This window comes from Trematomus bernacchii, unplaced genomic scaffold (assembly GCF_902827165.1).
Source record: "Trematomus bernacchii unplaced genomic scaffold, fTreBer1.1, whole genome shotgun sequence".
Lineage (NCBI taxonomy): Eukaryota > Metazoa > Chordata > Actinopteri > Perciformes > Nototheniidae > Trematomus > Trematomus bernacchii.
In genome coordinates this window covers 11,182,590-11,197,193 of record NW_022987564.1, presented here as the reverse complement: position 1 = coordinate 11,197,193, position 14,604 = coordinate 11,182,590, and the positions used below count along the sequence as shown (strand labels likewise).

The 14,604-nt window shown below is 38.3% G+C and overlaps 2 protein-coding genes across 6 annotated transcripts in view; one reads left to right on the top strand and one right to left on the bottom strand.

Annotated features, from left to right (window-relative positions):
• The window catches only part of LOC117477710 (A-kinase anchor protein 9-like), a 59,461-nt gene extending 50,973 nt beyond the window's left edge, over nt 1-8,488 (bottom strand). For all 4 annotated transcript variants that reach the window (XM_034124429.1, XM_034124430.1, XM_034124433.1 and 1 more), the window contains exons 1-2: nt 8,263-8,488; nt 371-643 (exon numbers count right to left, since the gene is read on the bottom strand). In XM_034124429.1, the coding sequence (XP_033980320.1) occupies nt 371-643; nt 8,263-8,310 (321 nt within the window). In that variant the 5' untranslated portion in view covers nt 8,311-8,488. The remainder of the gene's footprint in view (nt 1-370; nt 644-8,262) is intronic.
• Nucleotides 8,489-11,852: 3,364 nt separating this feature from the next.
• Nucleotides 11,853-14,380, top strand: LOC117477708 (transcription termination factor 1, mitochondrial-like). 2 transcript variants are annotated; one of them, XM_034124427.1, is made up of 2 exons: nt 11,853-11,966; nt 12,645-14,380. In XM_034124427.1, exon 2 carries the CDS (start codon nt 12,687-12,689, stop codon nt 13,833-13,835), a length of 1,149 nt encoding a protein of 382 aa, XP_033980318.1. In that variant the 5' UTR covers nt 11,853-11,966; nt 12,645-12,686; the 3' UTR covers nt 13,836-14,380. The 2 variants fall into 2 exon arrangements, with proteins under 2 accessions (XP_033980318.1, XP_033980319.1); XM_034124428.1 differs by having other exon boundaries at nt 11,909-11,970; nt 12,644-14,380.
• The last annotated feature ends 224 nt before the right edge of the window (nt 14,381-14,604 follow it).

Here is a 14,604-nt window from a genome sequence, read left to right as displayed (position 1 = left end):
CAAAAATTGAAAATGTATTTGAAGTTAAACTATTAAGTTTAACAGAAAATGAATTGCCAAATATTTTGATAATCATTTTATATTTATATATATTTTAAGCAACAATTCACGAATTCATTGGTTTCAACTTCACAAAGGTAAACATTCACTGGGTTTCTTAGCGTTCTTTGATAGTAAATTAAAAAAAATGTGGGGTTTGGACTATTCAATGAACAAAAGTAACTATTTCAATATGTCAAAATAGCCTTCAGGAAATGTTCAAATGTTTTCTCATATATTCGTTTTTGCACCTTTACCTTATTTTGTGTTTTTCTTGTGCATTGAAAGAAACAAAGGGGACTGTAAAACTGTAATAAATGAAGGTGTGTACCTCTATGGTGTAGGTCTGGTTATGTTTGACGGTCTCTCCACTCCGCAGCGTCCTGGCGAAGGTAAACTCGTTGGTGGGGGGGTCTTCATTCCCTTCTTGTGATGCATCTCGTCCTCGGCCTGAGATCTCTTCTCCTCCCACAGACTGATCCGGCTCGCCCTCCACTCGTCCCTGAGAGTCCCCCTCAGAGTCCTCCGCAGCTTTCTTTTTCTTTTTCTTTTTCTGATGCTTCTGGGAGTCCGCGTGAGCTTTTCTCTGCCGATACTCAGCCAACTGGAGAGGGAAGAGAGAAACAGACAGTGTTAAAGACTAACAAATGACATTTTCAGCTTCTCCTTGGAGGTAAAGTAAGTAAAACATGTTCTATAACACTTCTTGGAAGGGTTATTCTCGTCTACATCTCGGGCTGGAGCCTGTTCTCAGATCTTTGTTTACCTGACCTTAATGCTAAAGCTTTAGAGCATAACCTCCTGCTTTAGCCTGATTCACAACTGTGTTAGCCTCCCACAAACTATCTACAAACTAATAAAGAAAATAAAGAAAAAGAACAAATAAACCTACTCCGAGTCGGCACAGATTGCTCAAATGAAAGCGCTGCATTATGTGTCCCAAAAAGACGTCTCCCCCGCTGTGAATGAGTCCTCCCTCCCTGAGTCTGTATCACCCGACACATGCCTCTTGCTCTTTCAGGTGCTAATCCTGACTAGAGGGATTACATTTTCAAACTATGTCAATGATCGGAACTAAAACATTATGTCATCTCTCTCGTTTTGTTTGAATTGTTTTTGTTCATCATTTATGAAAGAGACAACTTTTTGTTGGTTCAAGATCTCCACTTTATATCAATTTAATTGGAACAAGCAGCACAGCAGGAGATTACAAAAGTTTCAAAATCATTGAATGTTAGATATTTATACATATGAACAAAGACTAAAACTGCAGACTATAAGGGAGACCCTCCTGTCTCAATTAAGCCAATTGGTAAGATAAAAGAGCCCCTGTGGTCCAGTCTGTCCCTCATGCAGAGCTGAGCAGGGCACAGACATGATTAGTCACCGAAACGATTAACCATTCAGGCCAAGCTAAGCAGATCAACTCCTACCTGTGCTGTCCTCAACACCTCAAAAAAAGGCCTGAGTGACGCCGACCTTTAGGCTATTTGAACCCCAGCAGAACCTATGTATAATTATTTGTGGCAGATAATAAAAAAAGAATAATACAAAAAATTATCTTTTTGCATTCTGGACGATGAAAGATGATAACTTTACTTTTTGAGCTTAAAAATGAATAATCAACTACAGACACAATTTCAATTCATTTCATGTCATTTGAACAACCATTTAATCCAGCAATAGTTCCATGTTTTCTGGCCCTAATACAAAACATAAAGGTATTATATTATCCATTGTTATTAGCTATCATATTCTCTATTTCAAGGTAACACAGGCCTTTTTATCTTAAGAAAATACTTTAAAAACTGTTTTTAAGCGTAGGAGCAAACAGATCTAATATCTAACTATTCATTATTTTTCCCTTTCTTTCACAAATTCATTTTGTACTGAAAACAAAAGCAGCAAATGTTACTAGAAACACAGTTTGTTCCAACTACTGACATGTATTATGTATGAGTTCCAGCGACAGCCAACAGCCGGGCTGCAGGTGTCGCGGCACAGGTGTTACAGGGATTGCCATAGATATACACAGACTGTTGCCACAGATACCGTGCTAATGCCTGCTCACCGGTCCTGGAAATGGCAAAGAACCCCATGACAGGAATAATTACCCTAAATGCACTTTAACATATGGGTTTGGCACTATTTTTGGAAGTGCTTATGTTTTGTCTTTAGACTCATTTTTCAAACGCCAAGAATGAACTTTCATGTTTCAACTGGGAAACTCTGTATGTCTGTTTGTGTCCTATCCAGTTAATCCAGATACTTTATCTAATTGATGCAAAATGTATATTTAAATAAAATATTGGATAAATCATTCTCATGATTTGCAACACGCCCAGAGCTATACCTACATATGCATGACATATATTCACACTCAGTCAAGTTTAATTGTACAGTAACATTTCTTACAGTAGTTAATTACATTTAAAAGTACATATGGTCATATCACACAACCTTACATGTCAGTTTGTCATTTCAGTGACAACACTGTCCTCTCAGCATTCAGGCACAATGCAAATAAGTACGCATTGCACACAGTGAGAACAGTGCTTACATAAGAAGTGGTTTTGTACCACACTCCTGTAGCAGCAACATTAGCATAAAGGAAAGCACTGTTTGACAGCTCTGGTATGGTGATGCTGCACTAAAGGTTAGAGGCGGACACGACAGAGCTGAGAGTGGGCGTCGTGGTCCCGTCCCCCCACCTACAGCACACAGCTTAGAAAGCTAAAAGGGCTTCTGATGTGCACCTCTGCACCTCCTCACACACACACACATACACACACTCTACCTCTCGTCTAAATATACCCATCTATCTGTGCTTCCAGAAGAGCGTCAGTCATTACCAGGAGACATGAATGAATGCCAGTCTTACAGGATGGAAGATCTACAGGTTAAAACAGTAGAGAGGCTCTGAAAACCCAACAACAAGATTATGGATTAAATCAAAATAACACACTATCACTAAATAGTGGACCTGCCAGCAGAAATTAGTTTGGAGAAGTCTCCGGAAACCCAGCCTTTGACTGAGCTGCTTATCATATCAGGCTGCCCTATTTGGCTGGCCGAGCGGAGCATATGGAGAACCAGAGCTGCGTCGCTGCGTCGCCATCCAGGAGGAGAGACTGTAGGTGTATCACCATCTGCTGTCTGAAAACATTTACACAGCCAGATTTTTCAAACAGGTTTTTTTTTAATCCATGTGTAAAAGTAGGTGACTCACAGCATCAACAACAACATACAGTAATATGTTTCTTTTTTTGGTGGGATTAAATTCATTGCAATTGGAGTGGAGCTAAACAAAACTAAGATTTCATATTCAAAGTGAGTGTTTATGTAGTTTTTTTAGCTGACACATATTAATTTGGAGGTCAACACAATTTATATTCAGACATGATGTATATTTATATTGGGGTGGTATAAGTCTGGGTGTATTGACCAGATTGGACACAGTTGAAATAAATGAGCAGGATTTATCTATAAATATTAGATTTATTTAACCAAAATAAACTGTGTTATTTATCCATGAACAATTTATCATTTGATTCATAAGAAAATGTACAATATCACGACTATCAATTACAAGAGCACTATTTTTTTGCCATCCAAGAAATATTTGCTACTTCATTTTAATTGTTTTAAATATCAATAAATGAAAAATGTATAGTACACAGCTAAAGAATAACTATTGCTTCACTTTAACATACTGTTGACAAGAGTAATTTGCCAATTGGTCATTCAGTAGTAGTCTTCTGTCAATTGATTCATGCCGGTGAGGCTATAATACTGAAGCAGCACTAAAATGCAGCAGTGCAGTGGGGAGGAAGCTCACAGCAAAGTCATGTGTCAATGAGGCTGTCAGCAGCAGTGTGTTAGTCAACACCCCACTACCAGAGGGCAACCATCCTGTGCTTTACACACATTTACACACACATTCCAGTTGGAAATTAACAATAGCTAACCGGCCTGAAAACAAAGCAGCCACAGCAACTGAAGTCACCTCTGACGCAGCATGACGAGGGCAGCAGGGGACGGGACGGGACGGTGAGGGGTTCAGCTGTTAAACAATAAAGAGGCTTCAAACACAGAAGCTGTCATTCGCTTTAGTTTATATATCTGTATATATCTCAAAGAAATGTGATGACCTGAACAACTCCTACCCTAAAGTCTCTTCACACTGCGACTGAGCGGCAGGTAAAGTTATTTTAATGTGTTTATTCTGACTCTGAGCATGTGCTTATTGCCTGTGAGCAATAAAAAGTGGTTTTGCAGGTCATCAAATCACTCGTGTTTCTGTCTCAACAAGCAATACATTTGTAATACCAGTCACAGCCCTACGTGCCTTAGCAGTCAACAAATCTAAGGATCAAAGTCAAGTATCCTTATAACCTCCACTGAGAATGATGTTCTCATGCAGTCTCCCTCTTCACTGCAGAGAATAACAGCGGGCAGATATCTAAATGGAAATGTCTTTGGTGATGGCTGCTTTTCCAATGAGCAACAGAAAACAGAGCTCAAAAGGTAAACACACAATGGTCACTATAGGATAGACCAGTTGGAGTCTATGGCATGTAGGTGCCACATTCTGGATATGAAATATAGTCTTAGATCCCCTGTAGGAAATGTAATGTGTTGGACCATTTCTAAAGTTCCTATATACACCTGTAGTAGGGTTTATTAAGCAGACAATTGTGAATTTCGAGATTGTTCGGTGCAAATCAGATCAAATCAAACTTAAAGACCGCAAATTCTGCAAAAATCATTCATACATCCCAAGATTTCCAAGTAATTAAATTAAAATGCCACCAAACCTGTGATTTTAAATGAGCTATATCGAATATACAGATGTGAATGCCTATTGGAAAAGCTTTTTCTCTTATAAAGACAGTGAAACCTAACTAATGTCTTGGTATAGTATACATTTCAATCAGCTGTGGTGTGCTACTGCAGCATCAGTTCTGCTGACTATTTTTGCCGTATTTCAAGTGAAAAACAAGTTTTTTTAAATATCAAAAGAGGGGAAGAGACTTCCTTCTCACATAAAAAGGGTTTCTAAAAGTGCACGGGAAGTTAGGTTAAGTCATGTTCCCGGTTGAAGCAATTAAAACCGAACAGCTGTTAAGACGATCACATTCAATCAATCACTGGGCAATCCCTTTGCATGCAGCACTGCATGACACTACAGGAGCTTCAAGAGCATTCAATGTTATATCTCCAAACATATTGGGATGATAAAGACTGAGGCCTAAAGGTGAAACCGTTCCAGTTTTAATTCAACAAATGAATAAGATAAAAGAGTGTGGTAAACTCTTTGTATCATAAGGAGCTCTGCAGGACACGCACATGATTAGTCACCGAACGATTAACTATGCCCAAGCTAAGCAGCTCAACTTGCACCTTTGCTGTCCTCAAAACCTCAATAGCTGCCTAATCAACGTGACCTTTAGGCTATTTGAACCCCAGGACAACCTACTTTTAATGTTGTGGCTACACTATTTTAATTGGCTGTGGTATAGTTTGGCAACTGATTTCTCTAAAAGGGTCTGCATGTTTATTAGACAATCCAATCAAGGCTGAAGGATTTCATAAAGTTGCAATTTAGTTTGGACATAATATCAATCAGGAAAATGTTAAGCATCACCATTAGCTGTTAAGAGCAAAATCAGCACTCATCAGATATCCACTGCCATGATGCCTTATTTGCAGAAAAACCCTAAGACATCAAATGACCAATCAAGCTCATCAGTCAGGATGGTAGAGGCCCGTAAAGTTACAAACATACTTTAATTGCAGGACCAGAAGGCACATGAGAGAAGCAGAGAAACAAATATGCATGTCGCCCTTCATGAATGATGCATGCATCGCTGGGTCCAAATTTAAAAACACTGCCGTGTCCTCCCCGTGAGCCAATCAGTATTATTGTGAAAACGCTGGAGCAGTACATAGGCTGGCACCTATTATACTTCAATGGAGACACCAATCTGACAGTTAAAGAAGCCCCTTAAGCTTAATTGTAGACCACCATTACAATAAAACATGTCTATTTGATTAATCAGTTTCAGATCAAATGGAACTGCTCTGAAATACAGGCAATTTACATCATTTCCTTCTGTTGGTGCCACTTAAAGGTGGCTTTACACAAGCTCAAACTTCTGCAGTCTGGCAAAGAAAGTAAGAGGTAAGTCACTGATAAACTGGCGACTGTAAAATATGCAGTATCTACGTCTGTGAGTTTCACAAAATCATTCCACCATCTTGATCTTATCACGGCTGTGTCAGAAAATACAGACACTCAAAGACCTGCCATGTAACTGGAGGAGCGAGCTGAAGCCAGTACATCTATTATGCTGGTAATGCACTTTCCACAGAGAAAAGTGAGAGCAAGAACAATACATCTGCAGCTAATGGATTGAAACATCAGCCTGCAATTCATGCTTATTGTCTGGTTTCACTCAATAGGCACTTGCTTGGAAAAGAAGTCAATCTAAGTAGAAGGGTTATACAAAAAGTGATCGACATTTCTCCTTTCACTCTGACATTAAAATGAAGCCTTACTTACACCTGGTTCTAGGAAGCTCATTACCAAGACACTAGTCGTTGCCTCTGATTGTCAGACTTGGAAATCATAGCAGCAATTTCATACTTACTTCTTCATTTTCAGCTAAATGTATTGGATTCAATAGATTACAGGCACAGTTTAATTTTTAATTTTACATCTAAAACCACCTATAGTTTCAATCTTTACCTTTAATGTGTGGAAGTTTAGAGGGGCAGTGTCATGTCATTATTTAAACACTCCTTATTGCTTGCTGATTGATTCTAAAAATCAGCCTTGACTTAATCCAAGCTTACAAGATCCAGCTGGACTTTGAGAACAAATAATAATGTCCTGGATATCCCTACCAGGTGCCAACCATTATAAAAGTATTATTCCGCGAAATACAGAGTGATGTTTCTCCTTGCAAGTGAGGGCATGGTGACATGGTATGGTGTGTGAAAAAAAAAAAAAAACAGCAAACCCCCTGCAGTACAGAGAGGCCTTTTATAAGACAAAATGCCACTGAGATGGGGTTTGTCATGGTCTCTCCCACTGTGCTAACATAAAAGCCAGAGCAGCAGCTCCACTATGTAACCTGGAGTGACCTAAAAGAAACCAAATATTAGAGAGTATTAGATGTTTCTCTGCAGTGTCACAACGTGGGGTAGCATTTCAAGTCTACCTGACACAAGTCATTCTTATATTCATTACAAACTCTTTGTATAGGTTGATAGAGCTAGACAAAAACTTAAATATAAAGAAGAAGCAACATTATATAGTAAGTGGTGTATGAGTAATAGCGATGAACACCATTTTAGACACAAGTCTAAAGGGTTTTTTATTGTCATAGTGTTCATTATTTTGTTATGCCCAAAGTGGAGCAGCATGTCATATTTTGTAACCTCCTTGCAGGCATGCTATGGACATAATTCATACCGAAAATGCTTGAGAAAATAAATATAGATAACCACTGCTGCATTTCATACAGTACATCAGCAGTAAAGCTACAAGAAGGGAGTATTTACAACTCAGCCAGAGCAGTGTAACAGTTAGTGTTTTACAGCAATTTCCAACATGAAACAGCATTAATTGATAGGCGAAATGGACATTAATCCACTGGGCAAAATGTAAAGCCCTGCATTATCCTGTTGTAGCACCCTGGTTTTACACCAGTAACTGGGGGTGGGGGTTGTCCTCCTGACCTAAATGATGAGTCTGATAAAGCCAATGAAGCACACGTCTGGACAATGTTTGCTCTAGCCAGTGGGGAAATGTGTCCTGTTTATCCTGTTACACCAGCCTGCCTGCCTCACTTCAGGTGGAGTTAAGGCATTTATAAGACTTTGATAACGATGTGGCAGCTAGTGTTGTCAAGCTAGCATTGCTATACACTCCTACATGTTCAGAAAAGTGCAATGAATCAATGAAGTAACGTCAGGCATGCATAATGACAAAGGAGTGTGTGGCTAGCAGCATGCTAACAGCCCGGCGAGCCAGCGGCTGTCAGAGCAGGGCGCATGTTTGTGGGACTGACAGCTGAGAGGGGGGTAACAAGGGGAGGAGGGGGGGCCGTAAACAGCTGACAGACCCAGCAGTGAGTGGAATAAGTTGTCGACAACAAAGTTATCACTTTACAGAGTAATATCAGTCCTAGTGACACCAAAAACTGAGAATCCAACCTTTGCTTTGCCGGCCTCCAGCTTCTTTTGCCTCTCCTCGTCCTCCATCACCGCTGTTCCTGTGGCTGAAACAAGAGGGAGACTGCTTCATGCGAAATACCAGCGAGGTAAATCTAAAAGCTAACCGTTAAATATTTCTCTCGTTTTGGCTTCCAGCTCGCCTCCAGTCGCATTTACTAGGTGCTGTATCCTTGTTGGTAGTCCGCCGCCATGTTTTCCACGTAAACATGAGACCCATCAATGATGACGTCGCGTAGGTGCGGCCACGCCCACTGGCATACCAATAGTGTTGCCTTCAGGGCTGTCAGAAATCTCGCGATTACTTGTTTTATTCTCAATGCGTGAATGTGTTTGCAGCATTTTAATCAGTCGTGTAAATTAAGCAAGTACATTTTGAGGGACACATAGGCTACTTTAAATTACTTGAGTATATTACATTACAATGCAGAGGTAAATAGTGTACTTTTGCTTCTAAAACATCTTTAACAAACCACATACATAACTCTGTTTGTTTGTCATGTTTACTTTTTATTTTCTCATGTTTTGATCTATGATGTTTGGAAATAAATTTGAATTTATAAAGGCAATACTCATTTTGCAGAACCTTTTAATTTCTTAATGTACACTAAATAAAGTATTCTATTATCCACATATTCACCATGGATGTCTATGTTTTAGATGCAGTCTGAATAGTGCTTAAAACATCTGCTCAGTTTCTATGGTAACGGGAGGAAAGGCAGAGCTGTCCCATTTGAGAGGTTTTTTTTTTGAAGACAAGATATTTTAATTTCAAAGCTGCGTTTTTTTTGTTGTATAAAAAACTTGTTTCATCAACTCAAGTTGATAGAGAATGACACATGATTGTGTTATTCTGAGCAGATTTAACAACAACAGTGCCGTATACTCATTCAAAAAGGAAACATTTGAGCCTCATTGGCTGAATGGGACAGGTAACATGAGAGACTGGCTTATGTTTCTAGGACAGATGGAGGCGATAAAAGACTAAATGTTCAGTATTTAGCAGAATATTTATGTGGAACTGATCTTTATCGGCTGAATAGTTATAGTAATTATCAATACAATTTATATAGCAGTATTTGTTCTGCAAACATGTTTAGTTTTACAATAATTACTAAGGTGTCATTTTGCTTCATATAATATATGAAGCAAAATGACACTATTTGTTCATCAATTCATGTAAAAATGTTTTTATATTATAAAAACATTTTTACATGAATTGATGAACAAATAAGTAGCCTAATGTGCAGCAATTCTGATGTCAGGGACCAGGATTTTGGAAGAACTGTGATCCTATTTTGGTGAATTCTGCCTCATTTGTTTGATTCTTGTATAATGTTATTGTATTATTTATTTTAAGTAAAGCACACATAAATCACTTAGTGTACAAATACACTTGTCTTCTCTTTTTTGTATTCTTTGTTTTTGAATTGTGTAATTACATTTTCTTCTGAAGGAGAGAACCTTGAGATATTTTTCTCATGTTCGATGGATAGGACCATAAAAATGTAAACAGCTTGCGAAATGTATGTGTATTTGTAAAATGTGAAAACAACCTCAAGTTGTTAAGAAACACAATGTTTGTCTTCAACTTAACAAATGTTAATGTTAAAGGTTATTTAAACTATAGTACCATTATATAAGTCCCTGTCATCTCACCTTTTGTTTCAATTATGGTTAAAACAAACGACCCTACAAAAATGTAAACATTTCTCTGCCCTCCAATAACATTTAAAACATACCCGCAGCAGCAGCAGCAGCAGCAGCAGGAGAGGATGCTCTGTGTCTTCGGCTGACAGGAGCCGAACAGCTTATGGTCTGGCAAATTTTGAATTCCACCCATCTTCTTTTAGACATTCTTACCAGCTTGATACCAGCTGTTAAAACTCAATGTTTGTGCAACAGCGTCTGCAGGAACCACTGAGCATTTGAAAGCTTCGACAGTTTTTGAATTATTCATTCACTGAAGGAGTACTGTGTCAGCAGTTACCCGAGCAACTTTACCAATGTAGACCACAACAAAGGGATCAGGATAGAAATCTATTCAATATTAAAAACATAACAAGAGGCTCAAAAGGGAGTGAGAAACTAGGCACACTCGAAATAAAATGGAATCAGATGAGTACAATGGAAAGCTAAATAGGCAAAATCATTATCAGCTCAAATTAAAGACATGGATAGTTGTGTTTTTAAAAAGAGCATGGCTGAGGGGAGGAAGAGCCACTCAAATGCTTGTTATAATTTACTAATAGTCTACATGTTATTTGAACATTTTCACATAAATACCATGTTATTTCAAAGTAGTGTCATGATGCAACTGATGTTTTTTTTTATTATGTTTTTGTGTCAGTGTTACCTTAAGATGTGTAGCTCCAAGTGTTAAACACGACAATCAAATTCCAACACAGTTATCTTTCTTGCATCTCCTCTATAGCCTCACATTAAAAATTATGGAAATTTGGCCATAAGAGCTGTTACCAAACACATCATTATGCAGATACAGGCAGAAGTGCTTTTTGACAAGAGTGAGAAAACTGGAACTGTGTTTGATAATGACAAATACACTGTCCTGTTGATAATAGGAAAACATGTATCTGAGATCCTATCATGGACAAAGCTGCTTTCACTGAAACACCACGCTCACTTCAATCTTAGAGCAGCGGGGTGAAAGCTCCTTTGCATAATGAAGATATCACTGTGCAGTATTAAAATATTCACGAGTGGTTGGACTCATCAGTAAAGAGTGGTAATGGGTCAGTAGGTTTTTCAGTGCTAAGCAAAGAGATACAACACATGGCAAATGCTCTATTGTACCTCATGCATAAAGGGTTGTCAGATGTGTGTCTGCCATTAATTAACTATTAATGCAAGCTCACATTCCAACATATATTTTATCATAGAATTGGTATTGTTATACTGAATATAGGCATGTATCATAATAAAGCTATGACTTGAAAACCCTAATTCACCCTGATAGCATTGTAAGTGAATGGTTATTTATTCACTGTGAACATTATGTGCACAATAGTAATGCAATGATTCAGGTCAAAAATAAGTCAAAAATAAAATAAAACTCAGGTTCAATTTAAAAAGGTTGAGCCCTTTGTATTGTTTCTATGAATGTGAGAGTTTTAACAACCGTGCACAGTTATGACGAATGGTGAAAGCTTATATTATGAGCTTATTCTAAAATTAATCAAATTATGTATTGAAATAATTTAGTTTATCTTCACCCAAACTATATACTTAATACAAATGGGAAATAATAGAAAGGTAATTAAATAGAAGAAAAATAAAAACAGACATAGTCAATGTATTTCAAATCTCATCAATAAATGAATATCTAGATTTATAGTCACTATGATATTTACTGCCCAATTATTACCATATACATTAATTTATCCAGTGTTTGATTTTTGATTTTGGTAGCCTCCATCCTCCACAATTTGAAAGGTTACCCATGGCCTGGACCAGAGCCGTATAATAGAATATCTACATTATATGGCGCTGGCCTGGACTAAATAAAATGATAAATTAGTTCCATCTAGTGGTTGGAAGTGAGCTGGGTCCAGTTTGTCTCCAAAACGCCAGATGGCGCTGTGAGAGCTTTTTTCCCTCGAGCTTCGCGTTTCCGCTTTCTCCTTGACACTGGGCTGTAGTTGGCTAAGAGAAACCAAACGTATATGGTATGCTTTTTTAATCTAATTTCTTCACAAGGAATATCGCTTTGAAACATTGATAATTCATTGTACATACTAAATGTTTAAACGTTTTCGGTCAATACTTGTTCGGGTCTTTCAGGCAGTCATTTGGGGGCAAACAAAGTTTCTGACGTAGCTGCTGTAGCTCGTCTTCGTGGTGTGTTTTTGTCATATATCTGTACATTTAGCCATCACCTGGTTTCAAGGTAGTCAATAACTACTGCCTCATCGTAAGAAATTAGAATAATGTGAGTTTTCCCTTAGCACAGAGTCTTAACAGAAGCTGACATTGTCATGTATCTGTAGATATAAGAAATATCTCCCAGATTCAGATGATACACAGTTGATACACAATTTGATCAACAAATGAAATGAACTCCATTGATAGGAGATTAACTCTATATCAACACCTTACAACATTAAAATGCTTCAGACATGTTTCAACATAGAATCCAACCGAATTTAAAATATATTCTATCTAAAAAATATATATCTGCATTTTGAGTAATTTTGATTCACATATTATTGATCATATTTACTGTTCTCTTTAAGTAGGGAACAAAATATTAATTACATAACAAACAGTATGCCGTTTACGTTCAAACTGAATTTTTCCCTTTGACTCCATCATTGTTTAGCTAAACATGTTTATTTTTGTTTCAGTTTCTCTAAAACAGGCAGAGGTGTTACAAAGTAGCTTTACAAATGGCAGCATTACCCGGAGTAAGGGCTCTCCAAAGGCTTCATCAACCAGGGACATTTCAGCGGTGCTTTGGGCTCATCCCAGTACAGTTGACACCAACCTGTCTTCCCAGGAGGCTTTGCACTGCTCCTACAGGTAGTAAGGAGCGAAAGCAGCCGGACACCCCAGAGAATGTATCGCTGGTGGAGAATCTGACCCTAATGGGAGTTGACTTGAAGATGGCACGCCTGCGTCAGCCCGGGGTGCTTCGTAAAGCCTTCACAAATGAGCAAGCTGTCGCTCTCTTTTTGGACAAAAAAGGTGCCCCTACTAACACAATCGCCAGCATCATATCCCGTTGTCCTCGCACTATCACCCGCTCCGTTCAACACCTAGAACAGCGCTGGGAGGTGTGGAGAAAGATCTTCAATACTGATGACGAAATTGTGAGCATCCTGTATCGCTCACCTGAGTATTTCTTTCGCTCCAGTAATATTGCTAACTTGGATAACAACATCACTTTTCTCACCTCGCTGGGACTGAACACCAAAGACCTCCATCGTCTGCTGACCACAGCGCCGCGGACATTCTCCAACAGCTTAGAGCTGAACAAGCAGAGGGTGGCCTTTCTGAAAGAAATATGTGCCGAACTTGGCGGGAAGAATCCAGAGCAGTTTCCTAAAGTTTTAATATCCAGAGACTTTTACATTCTCACCAGAAGCACGAAGAATGTCAGGACAAATATCGACTTCCTTAGAGCTTCTCTTACGTTGAGCAATTCAGAACTGCTCAACCTCTTTCAAAGGACTGGAGCAAAAATGCTGTACCTTCCTAGTGAATATCTGAAAAATAATGTTCAAAGTCTTGAGCAAAAGATGGTAGCACTTGGCTGTCAGAAAGCTGGCATGAAGGAACTAATCCTCAGCTCTCCAATAGTTCTGCTCTTTGGGCAGGACAGGCTCAGCACTAAACTGGACTGTCTGTTAAAAGGGGGAATAACAATGAAGCAGATAATGGGAAAGCCCAAATTGTTACATTTCAGAACACAGAACATCTTAGGGCGACTAGAGGAGCTGAAGAGAGTGGGATATGACTTTCAGGAGAAAGGCATCAACGTCCTGGACTCTAGCCAAAAGTGCTTTGTTGCAAAGATTGCAAGACTTGATGCCTGAGGACAGAATATAACTTTGTTATATGATGTTACATCATTGTGGATGCTGCTTTTACTTGGGCTTGCTTTACAAACATGTTTTGTTCATTTAGTAAGTAGAATATGATTTCTGACTTTTGGATGTCTCTTTTGTAACACTGGTTTGGTTTGGCTATGACAAACATGTTCCCTGATTAATCATAAGGTCTGTAAAATAAGGAAAAACTAAATCACAGTATGATGTTCAAAGTTCTTGTTTTGTCCAACCAATTATCCAAAAACACAAAGACATTTTATTTTTCTATCACAACTAGTGCAGCAAATGCTTACAATTGAGAAACTTGCTGCTTCAATGTTCTGTCAATTGACTGACTGTTTGAGTTCTAATAGCTAGTCATTTATTGTTAAAGATTGTACTTTTGTACCACTGACACCTGTTAAGAAAATCCTCTTCCATTGATTTGATCATTTTATTTCTTCATCATGTATACATTTCATGTTGGAGAGTTGCTCTTAGAATTCATGTGAGGATACAATCTCGAAATAAAAGTGATCTGACTGTTACAAGGTTAGTCTTTCTTTTTGTAATGATCTTTGTATGGGAGAATACATGCACGGAGGTTTTGTTTTTTTAATGATGGAATGCCTTTAAAGAAAATATATGATATAAATCCTATTATTTTATTTGCAAAACATATAACCCTGCCAGCAATATATTTATCTTTCTAAACATAATGGAGCTTTTCCTCGCTAGGATTTGTGAGAACAGTGTGACGTTAGCTTATTGGGCC